The 20,703-nt window shown below is 45.5% G+C and overlaps 2 protein-coding genes across 14 annotated transcripts in view; one reads left to right on the top strand and one right to left on the bottom strand.

Annotated features, from left to right (window-relative positions):
• Positions 1-1,912: 1,912 nt before the first annotated feature.
• LOC113986012 (patched domain-containing protein 3-like) lies at positions 1,913-8,208 on the bottom strand. Its single transcript, XM_039380691.1, has 5 exons — positions 8,003-8,208; positions 7,071-7,884; positions 6,713-6,834; positions 5,576-5,721; positions 1,913-3,928 (listed from the first exon to the last, which is right to left on the bottom strand). Exons 1-5 carry the CDS (start codon positions 8,191-8,193, stop codon positions 2,328-2,330), a joined length of 2,874 nt encoding a protein of 957 aa, XP_039236625.1. The 5' UTR covers positions 8,194-8,208; the 3' UTR covers positions 1,913-2,327.
• LOC113986010 (highly reducing polyketide synthase cm3B-like) overlaps positions 7,480-20,703 on the top strand; it is a 36,293-nt gene continuing 23,069 nt past the window's right edge. For 2 of the 13 annotated variants that reach the window (XM_039380677.1, XM_039380681.1), the window contains exons 1-6: positions 7,480-8,874; positions 11,517-12,798; positions 13,994-14,128; positions 15,347-15,420; positions 16,449-16,754; positions 18,644-18,774. The gene's annotated coding sequence lies outside the window, so the exon portion shown is untranslated. The other 11 variants (XM_039380680.1, XM_039380679.1, XM_039380682.1 and 8 more) reach the window with 11 other exon arrangements.

Here is a 20,703-nt window from a genome sequence, read left to right as displayed (position 1 = left end):
GAAATGTCAGAACAGTTTTCTAAATCTTGATCCCTTAAACTGAAATTAAAGCAATCAAGGCACTGGTAGCTTGATCTTGATCTGCTTGGAAACCTCTGCTAGAAGCAAGGAGAGCTATTTGTAAAGTATATTCTAAAACACGGCCAAACAATAGGATGAGAGGTGAGAGTACTAACTTTAAATAGGTCACTCTCTCTACTTCTCTCAGAGGTAGATTTCTATTCTCTTTTTCCAAGAGCTCGACTCCTGTTCCAGTGTTTATTGAGAGGCCTTCCTCTGGTGTTGGCCAATGTGAGTGCATCCTCTGCTCCTTCCACAGCATCATCAGTGCAGAAATGGCTGTACTGCATACCATAATAAAAGCACTAATATGGACAATGAAACATTTCATGGGAGAAGAGGGGACTCTGGTGCATGCGGTTAAGATTTGGTTTTGGTTTGTTTTTTCCCAGATCTAGCTTTGTGGTTAGTGCCCTGTCCTGAAAATTTAATGCTGCTGGCTGTAATTCTGAAATTTAGTGATGTACCATATGGGCTGTAGTTGCACTGGGTTTTGACTTTGAACTCGGCAACTAACTTCTAAGATTAATACAAGTGTTCAATCTTTGACTACTATTTCAAGAATTGTTTCTCCTTCTAGGAACAAAACTTCCTCTTTTGCTCCACAGCATTGCAACTCTTTTTAACATTTATTCATTATTACAGAGCTACTTCTGCAGAATATTCAACTGCCTTAGTGATGAAACAACACCCCCAAATTTGGTTTATCTTTCCAGATAGAAAGATCACAGAAAAACTGAAATTAGAAGGAAACTTAACATAATTTGCAGGAAAGTTCAGGATACCTTTTATAAAGAATTTAGTATAAAAATTCTCAGGCTGTCATAGGTAGAGGGGAGATGTGGTAGGGCGATTGGTGGTTTTATTTGTTTCAATTTCCAAAAAGCAAAAAAGCCAAATCAATCTCCAAAAAGCTCTAGCACCTAGGGATAAAGGTAGACCTGGAAAGATGCATCAGCTGAAATGCACTTCTGGTTTCATGCATGTTAAGTACTCCTCCAAAAACTGCTTTGTGCTTAATTTATTTTTGCTTTTAGAAAGTGATCTATGACATGTCTTAATGATAAGTGTAATCATTACTCTTCAGACCATAGAATTATTACGGTTGGAAAAAGCCTCCAAGAGCATCAAGTCCAACCATTAACCCGGCATCCCCATATTCACCACTAACCCACATTCCTAAGTGCCACATCCACATGTTTTTTTTTTTAACATCTCCAGGGATGGTGATTCTACCACTTCCTTGGGCAGCCTATTCCAATGCTTGACCACCTTTCAGTGAAGAAATTTTTCCTAATATCCAACCTAACTTTCACTGGCACAGCTTGAGGTCATTTCCTCTTGTCATGTCACTTGTTCCTTGGGAGAAGAGACTGACTCCCACCTCCCTACAACCTCCTTTCAGGCAGTTGTAGAGAGCAATTTTTCCAAAATTACAAACATCAGTTACCATCATTTGATTTCCAATGGGTTGCTCCTTATTTTGGCAACAAATTAAGAATTGACTTCTCACCCACTGTTTTGTCCCTACACGTCAGAAGACGACCTCATATATTCTTAGCTCTTATTCAGTGGGAGCTCCTCTGCTCTATCAACATGTCAAAGGATGGGCTGTCACTGGTGAACACGGTGGAATTTATGGGTTTACAGTTTTAGGACTGACCTGCTCAAACTTGAGTTGTTTTTCCATTTTGCTCTCAATCAGGACATGATTCTCCCTAGTGAATCCTTGTCCTGTCGTGCCATGGCACAGCATCTTCCATGGTGGTTACTCAGGAGGTCCACACAACTTCAATAACCTACAGCATATCCCTTTGCAAACTGCAGCCAACAGAAGATACACACAATCTTCTTAAAGGTACCAAATGTTTAATCTTAGCTAGAAAACAGATCACCAAGACAATAAGGCTTTGAACAGAAAATGCGAGTCCATTTGTCTTCACCAACGGTTTCTTGTGCTGCATTAGGAGCCTAAGCAGACTTTGTCTCCTGCAGGCTTAGGAGTCATTTTAATACATTCAGTAAACACAAAAAATATTTAACAACATTAAGATGTTGAATCAAGCACACACAAAAATGAGAAATGCAAATGCACTTTCTAAGTTTTCATTTCTTCTGTTGTTTTTCTTGCATGGCTTTTTTGAAGCCTTCCTTCCCTGATGTATTTATTTTTCCGTCCTTCATTTTTTTCATTTCTTACATTCCCTGAAAGTCACTGCATTTCAATCAATATATAATATATATAAAATAGAACATATTTAATGTAGTCATGAGCAATCTTTATAATTTCTTAAGCTAAGCTCTGGATTTTCAGATTTGGTATTGTGGGGTGATGTGCCAAATTTTCCAAAAAATGTTAAAAACACTGGAATGAAAACAAGACCATGAAGAGCGCCAAACAAAATGACAAGAAACATGATCTTGAAAAAGGTCCTAAAGATGTAGGTTTTTGCTGCAGCCAGGACAACAACTCCTAATATAGTAGAAACTGCACCTTGTAATACCGGGTAACCGAGCAGGGACAGCGCTTCGATTGCCCTTTTATTGGTTGATGACTCTCCACTCGTAACAAAGGCATAGGAAATATGAGCAGAAAAATCTACCGAAAACCCTATACAAATGACCAGGTTGATCATGGATATGGAATCGAGATTGACGTTCCAGAACGACATGAAACCCGTCACACCAACTATAACAGAAGCTATTGCAAAAGTCACCCACAGGCAGCACAACGGGTTGGGAATGAGCAGAAGGGAGACAACGAGCATTGCCCCGGCAGCAACGGCAACGTTCTGAACGGTGTTCTGCACTATTACCAGGTACTGGTCGTAGTAGATGAATGCCGGGTGATACACCTTCAGTGGAATACTGCACTGCCTGGCTGTCTCTCTTAACTGATTGAGAAGATTCTTCTCATCAACGGCTGAGGTCACGTTCACTGTCTGGAGGAAGAAACGTGAAGCTTCTATTTCATCCTGAGTCTTGTTTAAGTCCCACGCAAAACTGGAACGAATGCTGAACAGTACAGGTAAGTTATTAAAGAACTGAGTCTTATCGTTTATATTTATCGAACTGCTTTCAGCGAGTACTGTGTATACTCTCAGCCAGGACTCTGAGAGGTTCTTATCAACGTAGGAAATGTTCTCCAAATTCTGTGCACAGCTCTCAATGCCACGACGAACCGCCTCATTCCAGTAATCTACCCTCTCAGGAATGACAACCATGACCCTGGGTCCATACGTCGAGAAGTATTTCTCATCATCATCATAGTATGGAATAACGTAAGAGTCATCATTAGCCAGATTTCGAAGATCGATGCCTTCCCTGATCTGAGTACACCCATAAACACTGCCACCCAAATACGCTCCGTACAGCAACACCACGAGTAGCTTGACCCATTTATTTGTAAAAAAAGGCCCGTAATACTCTTTAAAGAATATGCTCATTGGATGTTCCCCTTCTGGCTCAGAGGACTGCCTGGAACAGCTGCCGACACAGCAAGCGTTGTACAAGCAGGAGTTCTCAGCCTGATCTTTATCTACTCCCACACGCATACAAGTCAGCCAGTGTCGGTTTCCTTGCTCCCTTTTATGATTTAATACAAGAACTGCCCCAAAGAAGGTCAGGGTATATACATAGCAGAAGACAAAAGCAGTGCCTGTATAGAGGCAGAAAGCTCTCACGGAGGGAAAAGCAGTCCAGGTGCCAATGAAGAAGGCCAAAACATCCGTGAGAGTGGTGATGGTCACAGAAAGTGCTGCCTCTGAGTAAGTCTCAGCCAGCAGAGATTTAACACTGGATTTCTCTTTTTTCCTTGAACTTTGTTCCCAGGAAGCGATCATGATGAACATGTCATCAACGCCAACCCCTGCAAGAGGAGAAAAGGTTAACTCTGCATTGCAAATGGCAGCTTCCACTAACACCCAACAAAACTACAACATTAATCACATCTAAGTCCACATAAAATTTTGAAAAAGAAAGTTGGGCTATTAATATTGCTTTAGTGGTGATACAAGTTACAAGAGAATCAGGAAAACAGATCCTGTGTGTGTAGCTAAACGTAGTACCTTTCAGAAACTCCTGGTGACCTGATGGGTTGTTGATCCCTTACCCTACTCTGCTGAAGGTCTGAGCACACCTACTCCATCTCTGAAAAGTTCTTGTATCTGCTGTCCACATGTCCACTGATGCAGACAACACACATTCCAAAGCATTATGTATTCTGAAGCTCAGCTATCCTTACCACTGGAAGTGTCCTCCATTATCCCTGGAATCTCCTTCATCACTGCAGCAACTTAGACCAATAATTTCTTGCTCTGCCATCAGCACAAAGGGAGAACAGTTGCGATCCCCATTTTCCAGTGGCTCACTTTTTTATGCTCTTTGCCCTCCACTTCTCTCCAGTTTCTCTTTCAGCACTTATTCACAATTCATTATTAATTTATCTTCACATTTATACTGATCCACTCACAAATATTACCCACCAGAATCCTCCTAAACTCTGCCAGAAAGACTGGATACTGGGCTTGGGGGTTTTGCTAAGATACCAGAGTAAGTGAGCTGAAATTTGAAAAGGTACTAGTGGATGGCAGTGAGCCATGCTGCTTCCAGAAAGCAGGCAAGTACAAAGCAAATCATCTGATGTACTGAGAAGTTGTTTGCTTTAATGCAAGGAGGACAAAAGTCTGCATGTTATTTCTGAAGACCTGAAGGGCTTCAGCCCTTTCCCAGGTATACAAAAGGGTTTTTCTGACCCTCTTCAGAGCCGCTGCAATTGATGAGCAAACAAAAACAAATACAAAATGCATTGGAATTATGCAGGAAACAAAGAAATGATGCGTGCCCTAAGGAGCATTTGCATTAGACAGCTAAGATGATGCACAGCCTCTATCAACCTGGAAATTCCACGAGCTTTCCTCAGCATGAGACCAAGCCCAAGCAAACTTCACATGAATTTATCCCATAGGAGAGCAGATAAGGATTTTAAAAGAAGTAATTTACTTGCAGCAACATTATCAAAGGGCATTTGGAAAGTTCAGCACTGCCTGTCAAGCAGTCTGTGCAAGAGTGATGTAATGATATCAACTTCCTTGGGTTTTTGTGGGGAGCTGCTTGCACAAATGGTGCATCACTTCAATTGTGTAGCTGAATGAGACTGGTTAGTACACAGTCATTATACTGCAGAGGATTAATCATCATGGCTACAGGGACACTAGAACAGTGCCAGAAGTATTAATCTTACCACTCTCTCATTTATAGTTTTCACACCAGAGCAGTGGAACTAGAGCAGGCATTGTTTTCTGGGAAAAGCTGCCCTTGCTCCAGAACACAGCTGAGCTGAGCTGAGGGGCTCACCTGCCTGTAGGAGCTCTAAGGAGGCTGCACCTCCAGGTATCTGCTCCCCTCACTGCAGCACAGAATGTTGTATGATCTGATGCTCACATCATAAAAGACTGACACCATTAGGTTGTTTTAACTTTGCTTGTCTTTGATTCAGACTCACTTTTCTACTTACCCAGAATCAGGAACGGTGCGTTTGCTACAGTGACCACAAACGGCGCTCCACAGAAGAGCATCAATCCAAAGCTGCTAAACACAGCTAAGCCGGCAGAAACCACTCCACAGCAGGCAAGCCAGACATTATTTCTTATACAGCTGAGTCTGAAAATATTTCAAGGAATATCTTCATTACGTGTCAAATGTTTCACCAAGGTGTTTGGCATGACAAGTGCACAGGTACCAATGATACCCTGTCTGAAGAGAACTCCTTACGAAAGTTGCTAGGAGGGCTCCCAGGTGTCAGCATTGGAGAAGGTTAATTTCTCTAGGAGGTGCTACTGCATTATTACCACTGGCCAGCTATATTCAGAAGAGTAAAGATGTGTACTGCTCTTTGCATCAATAACAACAGAGATGCAAAATGAAGATACATTAGCTCTATCAGTGAGGCTAGACTTAGGGTGACCCAAAAAAATGAGGAATTTTTAGAAGCTCTTTGCTTTTACGTGGGTTCTTGGTGTATCACATCAGTGTAATACAGAAGCACCTCCCAGGCAGTAATGCCACACAGAGAAACTTTCTCTGCAGGCAGATTGGCTACCAGCTTTTTGCCAAGACACCCCTGAGGGCTGGCTCAAGGATTCCCCAAGAAATGTTCTAATGGGCATGATGCTTGATGCAAGTGCTAAACCAGGCAGCCCACCCTGCAAGCAGAACATTTTTTCTCAATGCAGTACACAAACACTGCTGTACAGCTCACCTTCCAACACCACAAAGAAAGGGCAGGTGAAGTTCTCTGTGGACAGCAGATAAGGCTCTGACTCTACTATCAAGCAGAACACTTAGAGCTGTACCCAGATTTGCAGTAATTTATGAGGCCAGTGCTCATCCACCTGAACCTTAACTAAGCTCTGAATGCTTGTTCAGGTCTTCATCTGCTACTTATCATGAACCCCATCTAAGCAGTTGGGAAACATGCCCAGGTAGACAAGAAAGAGCAAAGAAATACATTTTGCCTGTTATGAAATGTCACAGTCTGCAGCTTCAAGAACGCTTTCACTCGACCAGAAGCAGAAACCAGAGCAGAAACCGAGGCAGGTAAAGAAGAGCAGAAGTCACTGCTCATTGAGCCATAGCTTAGAAGGCATTTTACCTTAAGCAAGAGAAGATTGCAAAGTTTATTGTCAAGAAATACGTTATGGAGAAGAGCGGGATCACGCTCTTGGTATTTCCTTCAAACTCCTGTTGTCTGGACAGCGACGTAAAGTAAGTCACCTGCCATTAAAAGAACAAGGAAAGAAACGATGAAGCACATTTTTTTCTCTTTGGTCTTTGTACACACGCACAGGCAAGGCTAAACATCACGCTGGCACTAAAGCAGTGCCGTGGCCCTCGCAAGCCGCAGGCCACCCGCCTTCTCCCCGCACCGTCTCCTTTCCTTTCCACGACGGGGCTGCCCGGACATTTCGGGGCTCGGCGGCTCCGCACGGCCGTACCCGCCCCTGCGTTACCTGAATGGAGCTGAGGTGCAACTCCCTCAGCTTCGACGAGATGTTCCGCAGGAAGCTGTGCAGCCACTGCCGGCTGTCCTCCGCCTCGGGGCCGTCCTCCCGCAGGTAATACACCAGCTTCAGGGCCCGCGCCGACAGCAGCCGCCCGCCGTCCGCGTCCACGCCGCCCAGCGCGGCCCCCAGGAAGACGCTGCCGTTGACGGGGAACTGGAGGCTCCCCGAGACGGGCGGTCGCTCATCGCCCCTCGGCGACAGCAGCGGGTTGGGGCTGGCGCAGCTGCCGTCGCTGCGGGCGCAGAGCCGCTCGTAGTCGGGGTCGCGCACGGTCTTGTCCAGCCGCAGCACCTCTTCCCACGCCGTCGGGTCCAGCACCGAGGTGCCGTTGGTCGCCACGGCGATGAGGGCGGCGTAGGCGCCCTCGGTGGGCAGGCGGGGGGCGGAGAAGCGCTGCGAGTCGTTGGTGGGGAAGTGCCGCCGCACCAAGTCGCGCTCGGCCTTGGCGGGCCCCCCCGTCGGCGTGAACTGCTCCTCGATGTCGTTCGCCTGCCGCTGCGGCAGGAAGAGGAAGCCGGCGCCCAGCCCGCCCGACAGCAGCAGCGGCACCAGCACGAAGGGCCAGGGGCAGGCGGCCACGCCGCTCGCCAGCCCTTCGAAGAGCCGCCGCAGCGGCCGCTCCAGGCAGTCGGTGTTGCGGCAGGAGCAGCGCTCCGCGGGGTCCCCCGGACCCGCCATGGCCGAGGCGGGGGCACGGGCTGCCGGCGGCAGCTCCTCGCCGCAGGCGCGTCCCACGCCGGGGGCCGCCGGTGTGGGCTCTCTGAGGAGAGGAGAGGGAGAGGAGCGGGAGACGAGTGGAGATAAATGGGGAGCGGCCCTCTGTCCGCCGGGGCCGCGGATGGAACAAGCGGTATTTCAGCGGGCGGACCCGCCCTCACCGTGACTCAGCGGGGCCTCCGCCGCCTCCCCAGGACGGGCAGGCCGGGGGGCCGCGCAGTCCCGGCTGCCCCCGACGTGCCCCGCCCCGTCTCGGATCCCACCGGGTCCCCGGCTCCCCCCCCGTGCTGAGCGCGACTTGGAGCCCGGCTCTGTCGCCGTGCGGACGCCCGGCACGGCCCTTCTTCTGCATGTCATCCGCTAGACCTCACCTCACAGACGTTTTTACTGTTTTCCCTGAGGCTGCTGCAGTCGTTAGTTAACCACTAAGGACTGTTCTTCCATCTGAGAGCAAAACGCAGACATTGGTGATGTACATCTTGCCGTGTTTGCTCTCTCGGTAAACAGGTTTACAAAACAGGGGAATGAGAGCTGAGGGACTAAAAGACTTTGAAACAGGGGTTAGTGATTGCCATTGGCAAGTCACAAGAATATCACTGGTGTGATACACCAGAGCTTTGTGCAGTAGCAATGATAGAAAGGATACTTCCAAGTCCGTAAAATAGCCTGCAGCCTGGTGTTCTTGACACTGGTGACAGTGATTTGAGTGACTTCTGGCTGAGATGTGATGATTAAGCTCAGATGTGGCAGTGCTGGAGAGGTGTCCAGCCAGCGAGCTAATACGTCCCAGGCAGGCCCTTCTTCTCCTTGCCTTTCTTTGAAAGAAGCAACTTTCTCCTTCCCTGCCAGTACTTGCAAAGAAAAGTTGTAGGTATTTCTTCTCTCGCAACCTGAGCAGACAGGCTTGGCACCTGCGAGGATAAAGCAGCCAGCCAGGCTCTGAGCAGCATTCTATGTCTCCTACTGTGCTCAGCATTTAGGGCAGGTTGGATCCTGGTGAGTCCCTTTTCCATGCACAGGTGTTCTGCGACAGGTATGTCAGTTCTGAGTTTCTGTGTGGGAGATGGGCCCTTAGAAGCTATTTCCTGTAGCTTCTAACTTCTCAAAATCTAGGAACTGTCCTGGTGGCAGGAGCTACCCAGTCAGGGTACTCAGTACACTGGGCATAAGTCAGTGCCTTTAGGTTTAACTCCAAGGCTTGGGGATCTGATCTAGGGCATGGGGAAGATGGCTTCACCAACTCTCAATTCAGAATGGACTTCAAGCAAGTAGTATGTGCCAGTCTTCTCCCAGAATCTGGATTCTTGTCCTTGTTCCCTGGCCTATTCATGCATATTAATTTCTAATAAGATGAAATCTGAAACGCTTCTTGGGGCAGGGCCAGGAGCTGGTCACATGACTTCCAGCGAGTCAAGCTTTCTGGTAGTTTTTGAATGAAGGCACAACCTCTGTCCTGATTGTTACGTTGCATTTTCTGGAAGTTTCAAAGTGGGATTCCAGTGAATTACTGTTTGGACATATTGCCCCATAAATAGATACTCACAGTGCCACACTGTGTGCTTCCCAGTGCTAAAGAAATGGTGATGAGGAAAGCTGTGCAGAAGCCCAGAATATATGAGGCTGATGTGTATGTCTCAAACACCGATAGCCAGGTGGCTGTGGAGGCAACCAAGGATTGTTGGTAATAACCGAGGATTGTTGGTAATAACCAAGGATTGTTGATAATAACATGCTGTGAGAAAGAATAACATGTGGCTGCAGAAGAGGGCCATGCCGAGGTAGGGCAGCACTTTTCTGAGACAAACATCCTTGTTTTAGTTCCTGGAGATAAGAAAACACAGTACTGCACAAACACAGGAATGAGGCCAAGAGGTGGGCATGGACTGTAGAGGGGCACTCCCAGGACCTACCTACCTACCTTCCTTCCTTCCTTCCTCCCTGTCTCCCTCCTTCCTCTCTTCCTCTTTCTTTCTTTGTCTCTTTCTCTCCTCTTTTTCTCTATCCCCCTCTTTAATTCATCTCTTCCTTTCTATCTTCCCTTTCACCCTACCCCTTCATTCAAAACCCATTGCCATGTGTTTATATAGTAGGTCAGGGACTAATATACCAATTTCTGTGCCAAATGCGTAATTTACTCTTAAAACTTTGTGATTTTTTGCAGACCCTCTGACATTTGTTGTTCCTTTCGACCACGAGCATTTACAAATCTTGGGTGCTCCCGGCCCTTAAGGGAGGGACGGCACATTTTTGGTATCATGGACAGGATGCCATGGTTGAAGGGATCCGTTCAGAATGTCATCACTCTACCCTTGAGTTCTGGGCAGGGAGTGCTGGGATGTGATCCTGTTAAGAGCCAGGAGGCATCTGAGCAGCTGTAAGCCAAGACTGCGTAGGAAATATCAGTGCTTGACTGTTCCCTGATTTTGGAAAAGTTGAGAGAATATAATGTGTGCCTGACTCCCTCGGGCATGGAATGGGCAAATGGAGATTTGTATAGGCCTGAAGCAGTGGTTAAATCAATAAATGTGGTGTTAAGTGAACAAAAGGTATGAAAGGGGAAAGGTAAAGCAGTTTTGTGTGCAATTTTGGGAGTAGCTTAAAGTGCTGCCCAAAAGGAGAGGTATGCCAACAAATGGGAAGAAGGAGAAATGATTGGATCTCTGCAGGATTTGGTGAAAGGATTGCAGGATCAGTTAAGTGAGGAGAGAGGAAACAGGCTTTGGGAACAAGTGTTGCTTGCTGCTAAGTGCAATTGTGAAAGGGAGTGTACGCTGCGGGCAGAGGGCCTGTTTGCAGCTCAGCATGATCGTGAAGGGGAGAGTAAGGTGCAGGTGGAGGCATTTCTTGCTGAGCACAGTTGGGAAAAGGAAAAGAGGCTGCAGGAGGAGGCATTGCTTGCTGCCAAGCATGATCATACTAGGACGCTTCAGGTGGAGCTTTGGGATGCATATAAGAGAGTAAAATCTTATGGGAAGGATTGCAGGATTTAGCATCTGGACCATTTACAGAAATACTGTCTCACAACTCTGCATTTTTGTATCCAATGAATGAGTAAAACTATTATCCTGACAAAAAGTGACATGTTACGTTTGCATTTTAATCTGTTGACGAGGAAGTAACATTACGACCCCTAATTAAAGCTGAAACCATAGACGATGGTCAGGGTCAGCAAACTGCTACTAAAATGGTGCCGTATACGGCAACCGAGATTTCAAAGTTCCAGGAAAAGTATAGCAGAGTTTTGTGGGAATCAGAAACTGAATATGTGCGGAGAGTGTCCCTGAGGGGTGGTGATTAAATCATGTCATCTGAGGCAGAGGCCCAAGGATTCTGGGGGACAGGAGTGTTTCTGGGGGTGGGTGCCAGAACCTCCTCTCTTCCACAGCAGGACCCACTGACCAACACTGGGGCATTTGTGCCCTGCCCAGGGTCTCTCTCAGACACAGCCCAGGAAGACTTGCAGATGCAGACACGACATTGGTTGTGGCCTGAATGTTACGATAACTCCAGGGCTGAGCTGAAGAAACACCAGGGCAGGGAGAGCAAATGCAGTTTCTTGCACGTGTGACCTTTTGTGTAGTGTTTAAAATTAAGAAAAATCATGTGCCTAGCTGGTAAGACTCCCTGCTTCACAGTCTTTTTGTTGGAAAGCTCTTTTTCATTTTGTCCCCTCAGCCTCCATTTCCACCTACTTGGAACAGAACAGGGTCAGTCTCCTGCTCTGGACATGCCTCCCTGTCATCTCTGCTAACTTTATGGTAATATTTATTTATTTTGAAAGGGAAGGATCTCCTCAGTAATGCAGACACAAGCATCTTCTGGTTGGTCTCTGTATTCTTGTGTCTTCCAAACCTTTACTGAGCCTGGAAGTGATTCCAACAGTTTTGTAGAATCATGGAATAACTCAGGTTGGAAAGATCCTCTGGCACTTGTGTCACCTGTGCCGTGCTCAGAGAAGGTCTGCTGTGGGTGTTGGGCCAGGTCACTTAGGGCTTTGCCCAGCTGAGTTTGGAATTGCCTCCAAGGGTGTGGATTCCAGAGCCTTTGGGCAACCTGCTCTAGTGTTTGACTGCTTCACAGTGATTTGTCCCCTCGTCATTGTCAACGTTTTGGTAGAGGGGCTGCAGGGGTGGCCTCTGTGAGGAGAGGCTGGGGCTGCCCTGAGCCAGTCACAGCATGTGCCATCCAGATCCAAAGGACCCAACACAGGACACGTCTGGGCCCATCCTCAGGGGAGTCTATGGCACCTCTGGGAAAGTATCTTAAAGTGAGGGCGGTAAACACCAAGCAAAAGGAGAAACAAGGCCAGGGTAAGAGGAGAGAGGAGAAGGGGGGGAATCAACACTGGAGCAGGAGGAGAGAAGAGAGAAGGGAACACCTGGGCAGGGGTTGGAGCCAAGGTACTGCTGGAGCAGGAGCTGAGAGATGCAGCCTGGAGGAGCTGCTGTCAGTGAAGGAACCAGCACTCGTGTGCTGTCCCCAGTCTCTTGCACTGGCCACTGGCTCAGCAAAGGGGCTGAGCATGGCCTGGGGGTGAGGGGACTGAGGAGCAAAAAGGTCAGTGGGGGGAAGAGGTGTCAGAAGGGAAGCAGAGTTTTTTCCTGAGGGTTGGTTGGTTTTTTCAGTCTCCCTTGATACCAGAATCTGTAACTAATAGGCTGTTAATTGTCAAATAAATTCATGAAAATTCCCTGAAGGAGTAAACATTTTTTGTCTGTGACAATATCTTACTAGAATTTCTCTGATACAATTTGTGACAGTTGATTCTTTTCTTTTCCCAGGACATCTCTGAGAGCAGCCCGGTTGTCTTCCCTGTACCTTCCCATCACATGTCTGAAGACATCAAGGAAATGCTCCCCACCCTTGGTCTTCAGACTAGATGTAGCTCCCTTGCCTCTGGTACATTGGGTGCTCCAGGACCCAGCCATCATGGTGCCCTTTCCCTGGTCTCACTGAAGTAAGCTGATATCTCTCCTGTACTGGAGAGCCTAGCCCTGAGCACATGATGAGATCTTATGCTGAATGGAAGAATATAATCACTTCCCTTGAAGTGCTGCCCCCTTTGTGTTTGGCCGTGTCCACCACAAGGTTGTGGTGTTGACTCATGTTCACACACTGCTAACTCATGCTTAGTTGTCTGGGTGGTCAATATAGACTTAAAATAAAATTGACATGTAAATTCTTATGAAATAAGGTGGATGAGGTGCCAACAAACTTAGCACTCTTTAAATTCTGAGCTCCATGAGTAATTATTTCCAAGCATGCATTAATGAAAATCCCTATCTGTTCTGTATTTCATAGGTGGAAAATATCTCTCTGATTTCTGCCCTTTCAATAAATTCCTGTAGCCTAAAGAAATTTCCATATACAACTGCAAAGATGATTTTACAATCATGTTATTTGAAATAGAATGCCATGAGATAGCATTTAATGTAATTTTTCCGAATTTCTTGAAAACATTTTCAGAAATTCTAGCTTATATGTTCTGTTGTTTGAAATGTTTAGTTTACAAATGAGAAATGACAATTTTCCTGTGATTTATTTTATATTAATTATTTTCTTTAACTATTTTTCATTTCTCAGCTGTCTGCTTTCATAAAAAATTGGGAAATTGGAATGCTGTAATTAATTGCAAAGCAAAAAAAATTCACAGAATAGTCCAGGTTAGAGAGCTGTCTGGAGATCTAGTCCACCCTACCCTGCTGAATGGAAAACTACTGCAGGTTGCTCAGGACATTATTCCGTCCAGTTTGGAACATCTTCAGAGGTGGATACTCCACAAGCTGTCTGGACAACCTATTCCAGTATTTGAGAACCCTAAGTGTAAAAAAGTGTTAATTAGATTCTTACAACTATAGAGATAACCTAGAAAAGTTGTAAAATCTCCCGTGAATGACAGGATGGCCCAGATTGGCTCTCAAGAAGCCATGGACTGAATTCCTCTTGTTTGTGTATTGTCATAAAGTCTTTGAGCTCAGGGGCAGACTCCTGCTCTGTGGTTAAGCGGGACACAACCAAGTCTCAGAAAGCACTGTGTATTTTAATTCCAAAATGCAGAGCTGTGTTCTTATACCAGGAATTGAAGTTTGTAATTTCAAATTCTCAATCAGAGATGAGATGGCTTATTTCTGCCCCTCTCTTTGGAATGCCAGGACAGCAGGTCATTTCCAAGTGCATCCAGGCAGCCCTTGGAAAGTGCTTGTGTGAGATACAGTGGACCCTGGCATAAAAAAAAGTGACATCAAGAAGTCTTTCATCATATTTCTTCCACAAAAATGCAGCATCAGGTATGCCTGTGCCATTTCTGAAGGAAATTTGGCTAACCTGATCTTTATAGTGCCCACTGTAGAGAAGTTGTCTCCGAACCTATCCTATCCTATCCTATCCTATCCTATCCTATCCTATCCTACCCTATCCTATCCTACCCTATCCTATCCTATCCTATCCTATCCTATCCTATCCTATCCTATCCTATCCTATCCTATCCTATCCTATCCTATCCTATCCTATCCTATTCTTTCCCTGCATTTGGATGAGGCAGGAGTACTCTGTGGGCTGCTTAGCTACTGCCTGTGTTTGCATGCCTGGCTGAAACAATAGGACTTTGTTACCTGTTCGAGGCAGTGACAGCCCGTGGCCCTGAGGTTACCTGACTGCGGATGACTTGGTAGATGCAGTGCCTCAAACCCGTGAATGCAAAGAGAGCAGTCTAATTGTCAAGCTGGGGGCTATCAGGTGGGAGATATGTGCCCTCTGTGCCTTCACTAACAGGGTTGATAATATAGGGCCCCTCAGTTCAGGAAGGGTATTGAGGTGCTGGAGCAGGTCCAGAGAAGAGCAACAAGGCTGATGAAGGGACTTGAACACAAGTCCTATGAGGAGAGGCTGAGGGAACTGGAGTTGTTCAGCCTGGGGAAGAGGAGACTCAGGGGAGACCTCATCACTCTCTACAACTACCTGACAGGAGGTTGTAGCCAGGTGGGGGTTGGTCTCTTCTTCCAGGCAACTATCAGTAAGACAAGAGGGCATGGTCTTAAGCTGTGCCAGGGGAGGTTTAGGTTAGATATTAGGAAGAAATTCTTTACAGAGAGGGTAATCAGGCATTGGAATGGGCTGCCCAGGGAAGTGGAGGTTTTAAAAAACCCTGGAGGTTTTTAAGATGAGGCTGGATGTGGCACTTAGTGCCATGGTCTAGTAACCACCGCAGTGTTGAATCAAGGGTTGGACTTGATGATCTTGGAGGTCCCTTCAAAACCAGCTGATTCTATGATTCTATGATTCTATGTTATACTTTTAAAACCCTGGAATGCAGATATTTTGATGTAATGTGAAGCTACTGGAGAACCTAGTCAATTTTGTACTTGTACATCCTTATACATTTCATCCACAACATTTCACTTTCCTTAAAATACATAAGTGATTTCCCAACTTGCTTCCATGAGAACTGCAAAAGGTTTGCCTCTTTAATCAATGTGATATTTATAGGGAGTCTGTTATCTTTGTAGGCTTATTTACTCCGTACATGTTTAGAAGCTTCCTCATGAAGTGGTCAGCCAAGTCTCGACAATCTTCAGGAACTGTAAGTGTACATTATTTCTGGAGAAAAACCACAGAGTAAAACTACAGTGTCTGTTTCTTACTCCTGCTTTAATCAGCCAATGTCCGTTTGAGCTTTGTTCATAGTGGTTTTTTTAGTTTTTATTTTAAACACTACCTTATTGTTTTGAATATTTACATGTCAGAGAATACTGATCTGAGCACAAACTGAACTTTGATTCATTAGAGCTCAAATACACAAGAAAGATCTTGCAGGGACTAATGCCAGCATTTATTCTGTTATGCATGGAGGGTATGACCTTTCAAAACCCTCCCCATTTCGTTTACTGGAAGGTAATTTCATACTTCTTGTGAGCGAAATTTCTGCCAACCACACAACTAACATAATCATTGCCCATCTGCTCCAGTGTTTCTGTGCCAACAGGATATCAGAAAAGTTATCTGCTTCTTTGGAAATCCAGGCTATCCTGGCATTGATCTATGTTTATTATGGGTTTGCATATCAGAGTAATATCTTCTTCTTTTGCTGCTGCAAACATGTAAGTCTGCTTGTCTGGCCCTATCTGTGCCTATGTATTTTTATCAACATGTGTCTTTCAACCTTTTTTGGGGGAGCCAGAATGTTTGCAGAGATGTCAGTACCTGGGTAATCTGTAGAGAATTTCAGTTTCTTGGATTCCTGTCATCTTGGGAGTGCATTCCCTAGAAGGCTGACATGTCACACAGAGATTGCATGTTCTTGGGAAAAGACCTCGTTGATCCCTGAGTATTGACAGCCACGTTAGATATTGCTCCTCATAAATGAACCAGAGTGCATCCTGATCCCACCTTGGTCTTCCTCTGGTACCTTCATCTTTCTTCACCCTTTCCATTTTCCTCACTGGTCACCTGCTGGAATACTGTGCAGTGAAATCACTCCCATTCAGTCAGCAGTACTCTGAGATTACTAATTGTAAAACACAAATGTAATCCTGGCTGCCTTCCTTTCCATTTCGCTTTCTTGGATAGGAATTATCCTCTAACTGAACGTCTTTTTCCTTCCTTTCCCAGGCCATTCCTCAAATGTTCATTGCTTTCACTTGGAGTGGGAGTGCAGTGACCACCTGCAGGGGTTCAGTGGTCAGCTCTCTGCAGTGCTCCATTGCCTTTGTTGACCAGATGTCGTGATTTAACCCCAACCAGCAACCAAGCACCACGCAGCCGCTCGCTCACTCTGAACTTCAGCTCAAGTGCAGAGTGAAGTTCCAGGCTGTCCAATACGGCAGAAAAGAAACAGCAACAACACACGAGCCACCTGCCAGCCCAGGTGCATCACCGTGGCTGTTATCAAAACGTTCCCAGGCACAATTCAGTGAGGTGATAAGCTGTATAGCACTACAAAAAGCAGTGAAAGCAAAAAGCAGCCACTAACAAGCACTGGACTCTAATATACAGACAGGAAAGCGAGCCCTATGGGAAGTACAGGAGCCTGCTCATTACTAGCTAAACAACACTGACAGATATAAATTCAATCTAGCACATCCCAATCAGATCTGCCATTATCTCAAACCCTTTGGGCCCCATGTTGGGTGCCAAAAAAGACTTGTGATTTAACCCCATCCAGAAATCAAGCCCCAGGCAGCCACTCGCTCATTTCCCCACCAGCAGGATCAGGGAGAGAACTGGAAGGGTAAGAGCTAGAAGACTCGGAGTTGAGATAAAGACAGTTTGACAGGGAAAGCAAAGGCTGCACAAACAAGGAAAGCAAAACAAGGAATTAATTCACTGCTTCCCACGGGCAGGCACATGTTCAGCCATCTCCAGGAGAACAGGGCCCCATCATGCATGATGGTTACTTGGAAAGACAAGTGCCATCACTACAGATGTCCCTTTCTCCTTCTTCCCCATGTTTTATGTACTGAGCAAGAATATCATATAGTGTGGAATATCAGTTTGGGTCACCTGTCCTGGCTGTGTCTCCTCCCAACCTCCCATGCACCCAAAACTTCCGTGCCAGCATGGCAGTAAGAAAAGCAGAAAAGCCCTGCTCAGCAGGAACAAAAAAATCCCTATATTATCAACCCTGTGTTCAGCACAATCCAGAACAGAGTCCCATACCAGCCACTGTGAAGAAAGTTAACTCTGCCCAAGCCAAAACCAGCACACCAGACCTCCACAAACTGTTAAAGACACTTAGACACTCATGTCCCATGGAAGCAGAAGCTTATACTGTCGCCATCTAGAGTGGGTGGGCAGTTCTAGGTAAAGGGGCTTCAATTTATATGTGCCAGATTTAGTGTTTAAATCTGCAGTAGACTCATCTTCATGGTTCACATGACTGTCTGCTGTTTCCATATTCTTCTGTTTAGAAGAATACTGTCTTCTAAAGGACTGTTCTGCCAGTAAAGCAAAAGTTCAGTTGTTCAGTTTCTCCTGGCTCATTCTGAAGCTACAGCATTACAGAAACAAGTTTTTAGAAAAAAACAAATTTCCACATCCAAAGAGTAGTGGTGAATGGTTCAATGTATGAATGGAGACTAGTGATGAGTGGTGTCAATCAGTGTTCCAAATTGGGACCAGTACTGTTTAATACCTTTATCAGTGGCATAGACAGTGGGGGCGAGTGCACCCTCAGCAAATTTGCAGGTAACCCAAGCTGAGTGGTGCAGTTGACAGTCCTTAAAGACTGGATGTCGTTCAGAGGAAGCTGGACAAGATTGGGAAGTGATCTCATGGGAGTCTCATGAGGTTCAACAAGGCCAAGTGCAAGATGGAGTGGGGCAAGTATCTGGAATGCGGCAAACCCCGGTACCAATACAGGCTGAGGGAGGAAGGGATTGAGAGCAGCCCTGCTGAGAAGGTGTTGGGGTGCTGGTGGATGGAAACTAACACGAACCAGCAGTGTGTGCTTGCAGCCCAGAAAGACAACTGTATCCTGAGCTGCATAAAAAGAAGAGATATCAACTGTGGCCAGTAGATCAAGAGAGGTGACTCTACCCCTCCACTCTGCTCTTGTGAGGCACCACTGTGATGGTGTGCTCCCCACCCTGCCTTTGTTTGCTTGAGCAATAGCCACCAGTGGTGGTCGTGATGCCTTTGTCTGTCTTACAGATAACAACAGAATAGTTAAGGGCCATAAATCTTGCTCAATGGCTAAGGGCAGTAAGTCTTGCTTAACAGCTCAGGGGTAGTTGAGCATGCAACAACACAAAATACGGCTGGCATGTAAGTATGACTATAAGTCAACCATCTTATTCTATGAACAGCAGACAGCCCAGGGCCCATTGAACTGTCCTGCATGGCAGCAGACTGCATACCAGGATCTTCCCTTGAATAGGAAACGCCTCCCAAGGTTACTCCTTGTGGCTGAGAGATTCCTTGCTGCAACAGATTCTTGGTAAGTGATTAATAGCATGCTAAACTTTGAAATCATAGCTAAGTCATATAAGGATTGATTGTGCACAGATAATCTTCTAGACATAAACCATTGACCAAGTCTGGAACTAAATCAGAAGGGAGTTTAGAAAGCAAGGAGATCCTTTCTGAACCTCATGGCTCAACAGGAGGGTGGACCTGACAGTTATGTCCTCTATGCAGTAAAAAATCATGTGTAACTTTACATCATTGTCACTTTTAGTATCAGGCTTTGTTAAATTCCTGGTTTATATCAATAAATATATTGGTACTTCTCTCTTATGAGCGAAGTGCATCACTTAATCTTTCATACCCTCCTGGAATACTGCACTCAGCAGCACTCCTGTGCTGGAGTCTCAGCACAGGAGAGACACAAACCTGTTGTGTCCAGAGTCCAGAGGAGGCCCACAAAAAAGATCAAAGTGATGGAACAACTCTTCTGTGAGGAAAGACTGAGGGAGCTGGGCTTGTTCAGCCTGGAGAAGAGAAGGTTCTGGGAAGACCTTGTTGTGGCCTTTCAATACTTAAAGGAGTCTTACAAGAAAGATGGGGACAGACTTTTTAATAGGGTCTGTAGCAATAGGACAAGACGTAATTGTTTTAAACTAAAAGAGAGTACCTTCATACTAGATATAAGAAAGAAGTTTTTTACAATGAGAGTGTTGAAACATGGCAACAGGTTGCCAGAGGGGTGTTAGATGCCCCAGCTGTGGAAACAATAAAGATCAGGTTGAACGTGGTTCTGAGCCGACAGATCATGTTGAAGATGTCCCTGGTCATTGCAGAGGGCTTGGACTAGATGACCTTTAAAGGTCCCTTCCAACCCAGACTGTTCTATTTCAAATCGCTTTGATATCTCATGCTTAAAGGGAATGGCTTGAGTTAAAAAATCAATAAACAAAAGACCAAGAAACCAACCGATTCTTCCTTATTGGGAGGAGTGTTAATTAATGTGGAACAGGACCTCAAGAGACAGGCAGACCAAAGGAGCAATTATTTTTGGCACAGCAGTGCGCTGTTGTTCCTCTCTTAAAGACTCCTTGAGCATCTCTAATTACCTGTCTTTCTTTCTCAGTTTTGTGATTGCCCTCTCAGAAAGTTCTTGTTGCACAAGATATGCAAGAGAACATAGCCCTGGTGAGGGGTAAGCAGGGTAATTCTCCTTTACAGGAAAATTGGTTCAAGTGTGCATCATATTATTTATGCTTTCATTTAGAGCATAATATCTGTCTCTGAATGGGATCTTCTCTGTGATTTTGAAAGTTCAAAGGGGCTTTTTGATTCACCTCTTGATTTTCGGTTGGGTTTTTTTGGTCATTCTGGAAAATATGTGGGAGATTATTATTAGTTAGAAATGCCATTTCACTTGACACCTTGAAGCTTTTCTACAACTCTCAGAAGAAATCCTAAATAATTTGAACTTTGCTCAATATTTCGGTATAATAAGGGAAAATAACTTTTTTGGAAACTGTTTTAATGTGACTTCAGTCTAAAGTCTGTAGTTTTGGTTGTAGGCAATTACAAGGTTATGACATTTTGCACTTTAACTGTATCAACACTGAATGTTATGAATGTTTTTATTTTATCTTCAAAGAGAAACTGTTTTCCCCCAATAGGACAGACTCAGTTCTTCAAGGCAGCATAATGTAATTTCTTAGTGATTTTTGAATGCAGCAGGGGGAGTCCTTGTCCTCAGTCCTCAGCCCAGTCTCTGTCACACCCATGAACATGCCTTGCTCCAGAAAAAGCCTCCTCCACAGACTGGGAGGGAAAATAGCCAGTGAACTTTTGACACTGTGGGAAGCCATAGGCTCTTTGTTTTATGTAGTGTGTTGTATAGTAAAACCAGTGTACAGGTATCAGATGACATCTGAGCTGTAAGAGGATTCGTGGTTACAAGCAATGCCAAAAG

This window comes from Pipra filicauda, unplaced genomic scaffold (genome assembly GCF_003945595.2).
Source record: "Pipra filicauda isolate LSUMZ 115617 unplaced genomic scaffold, ASM394559v2 scaffold1_size10287979_pilon, whole genome shotgun sequence".
NCBI classification, from domain to species: domain Eukaryota; kingdom Metazoa; phylum Chordata; class Aves; order Passeriformes; family Pipridae; genus Pipra; species Pipra filicauda.
This window is presented reverse-complemented; position numbering and strand designations above follow the sequence as displayed.

Excerpts from the sequence above, each read along its gene's own strand:
- LOC113986012 (XM_039380691.1), bottom strand. The coding sequence starts at position 8,193 with ATGCAGAAGAAGGGCCGTGCCGGGCGTCCGCACGGCGACAGAGCCGGG. Across the intron at positions 7,885-8,002 it reads GGAGGCCCCGCTGAGTCACG|AGAGCCCACACCGGCGGCCC; the intron begins GTGAGGGCGGGT and ends TCCTCTCCTCAG. Across the intron at positions 3,929-5,575 it reads CGCACCGTTCCTGATTCTGG|GGGTTGGCGTTGATGACATG; the intron begins GTAAGTAGAAAA and ends CTCCTCTTGCAG.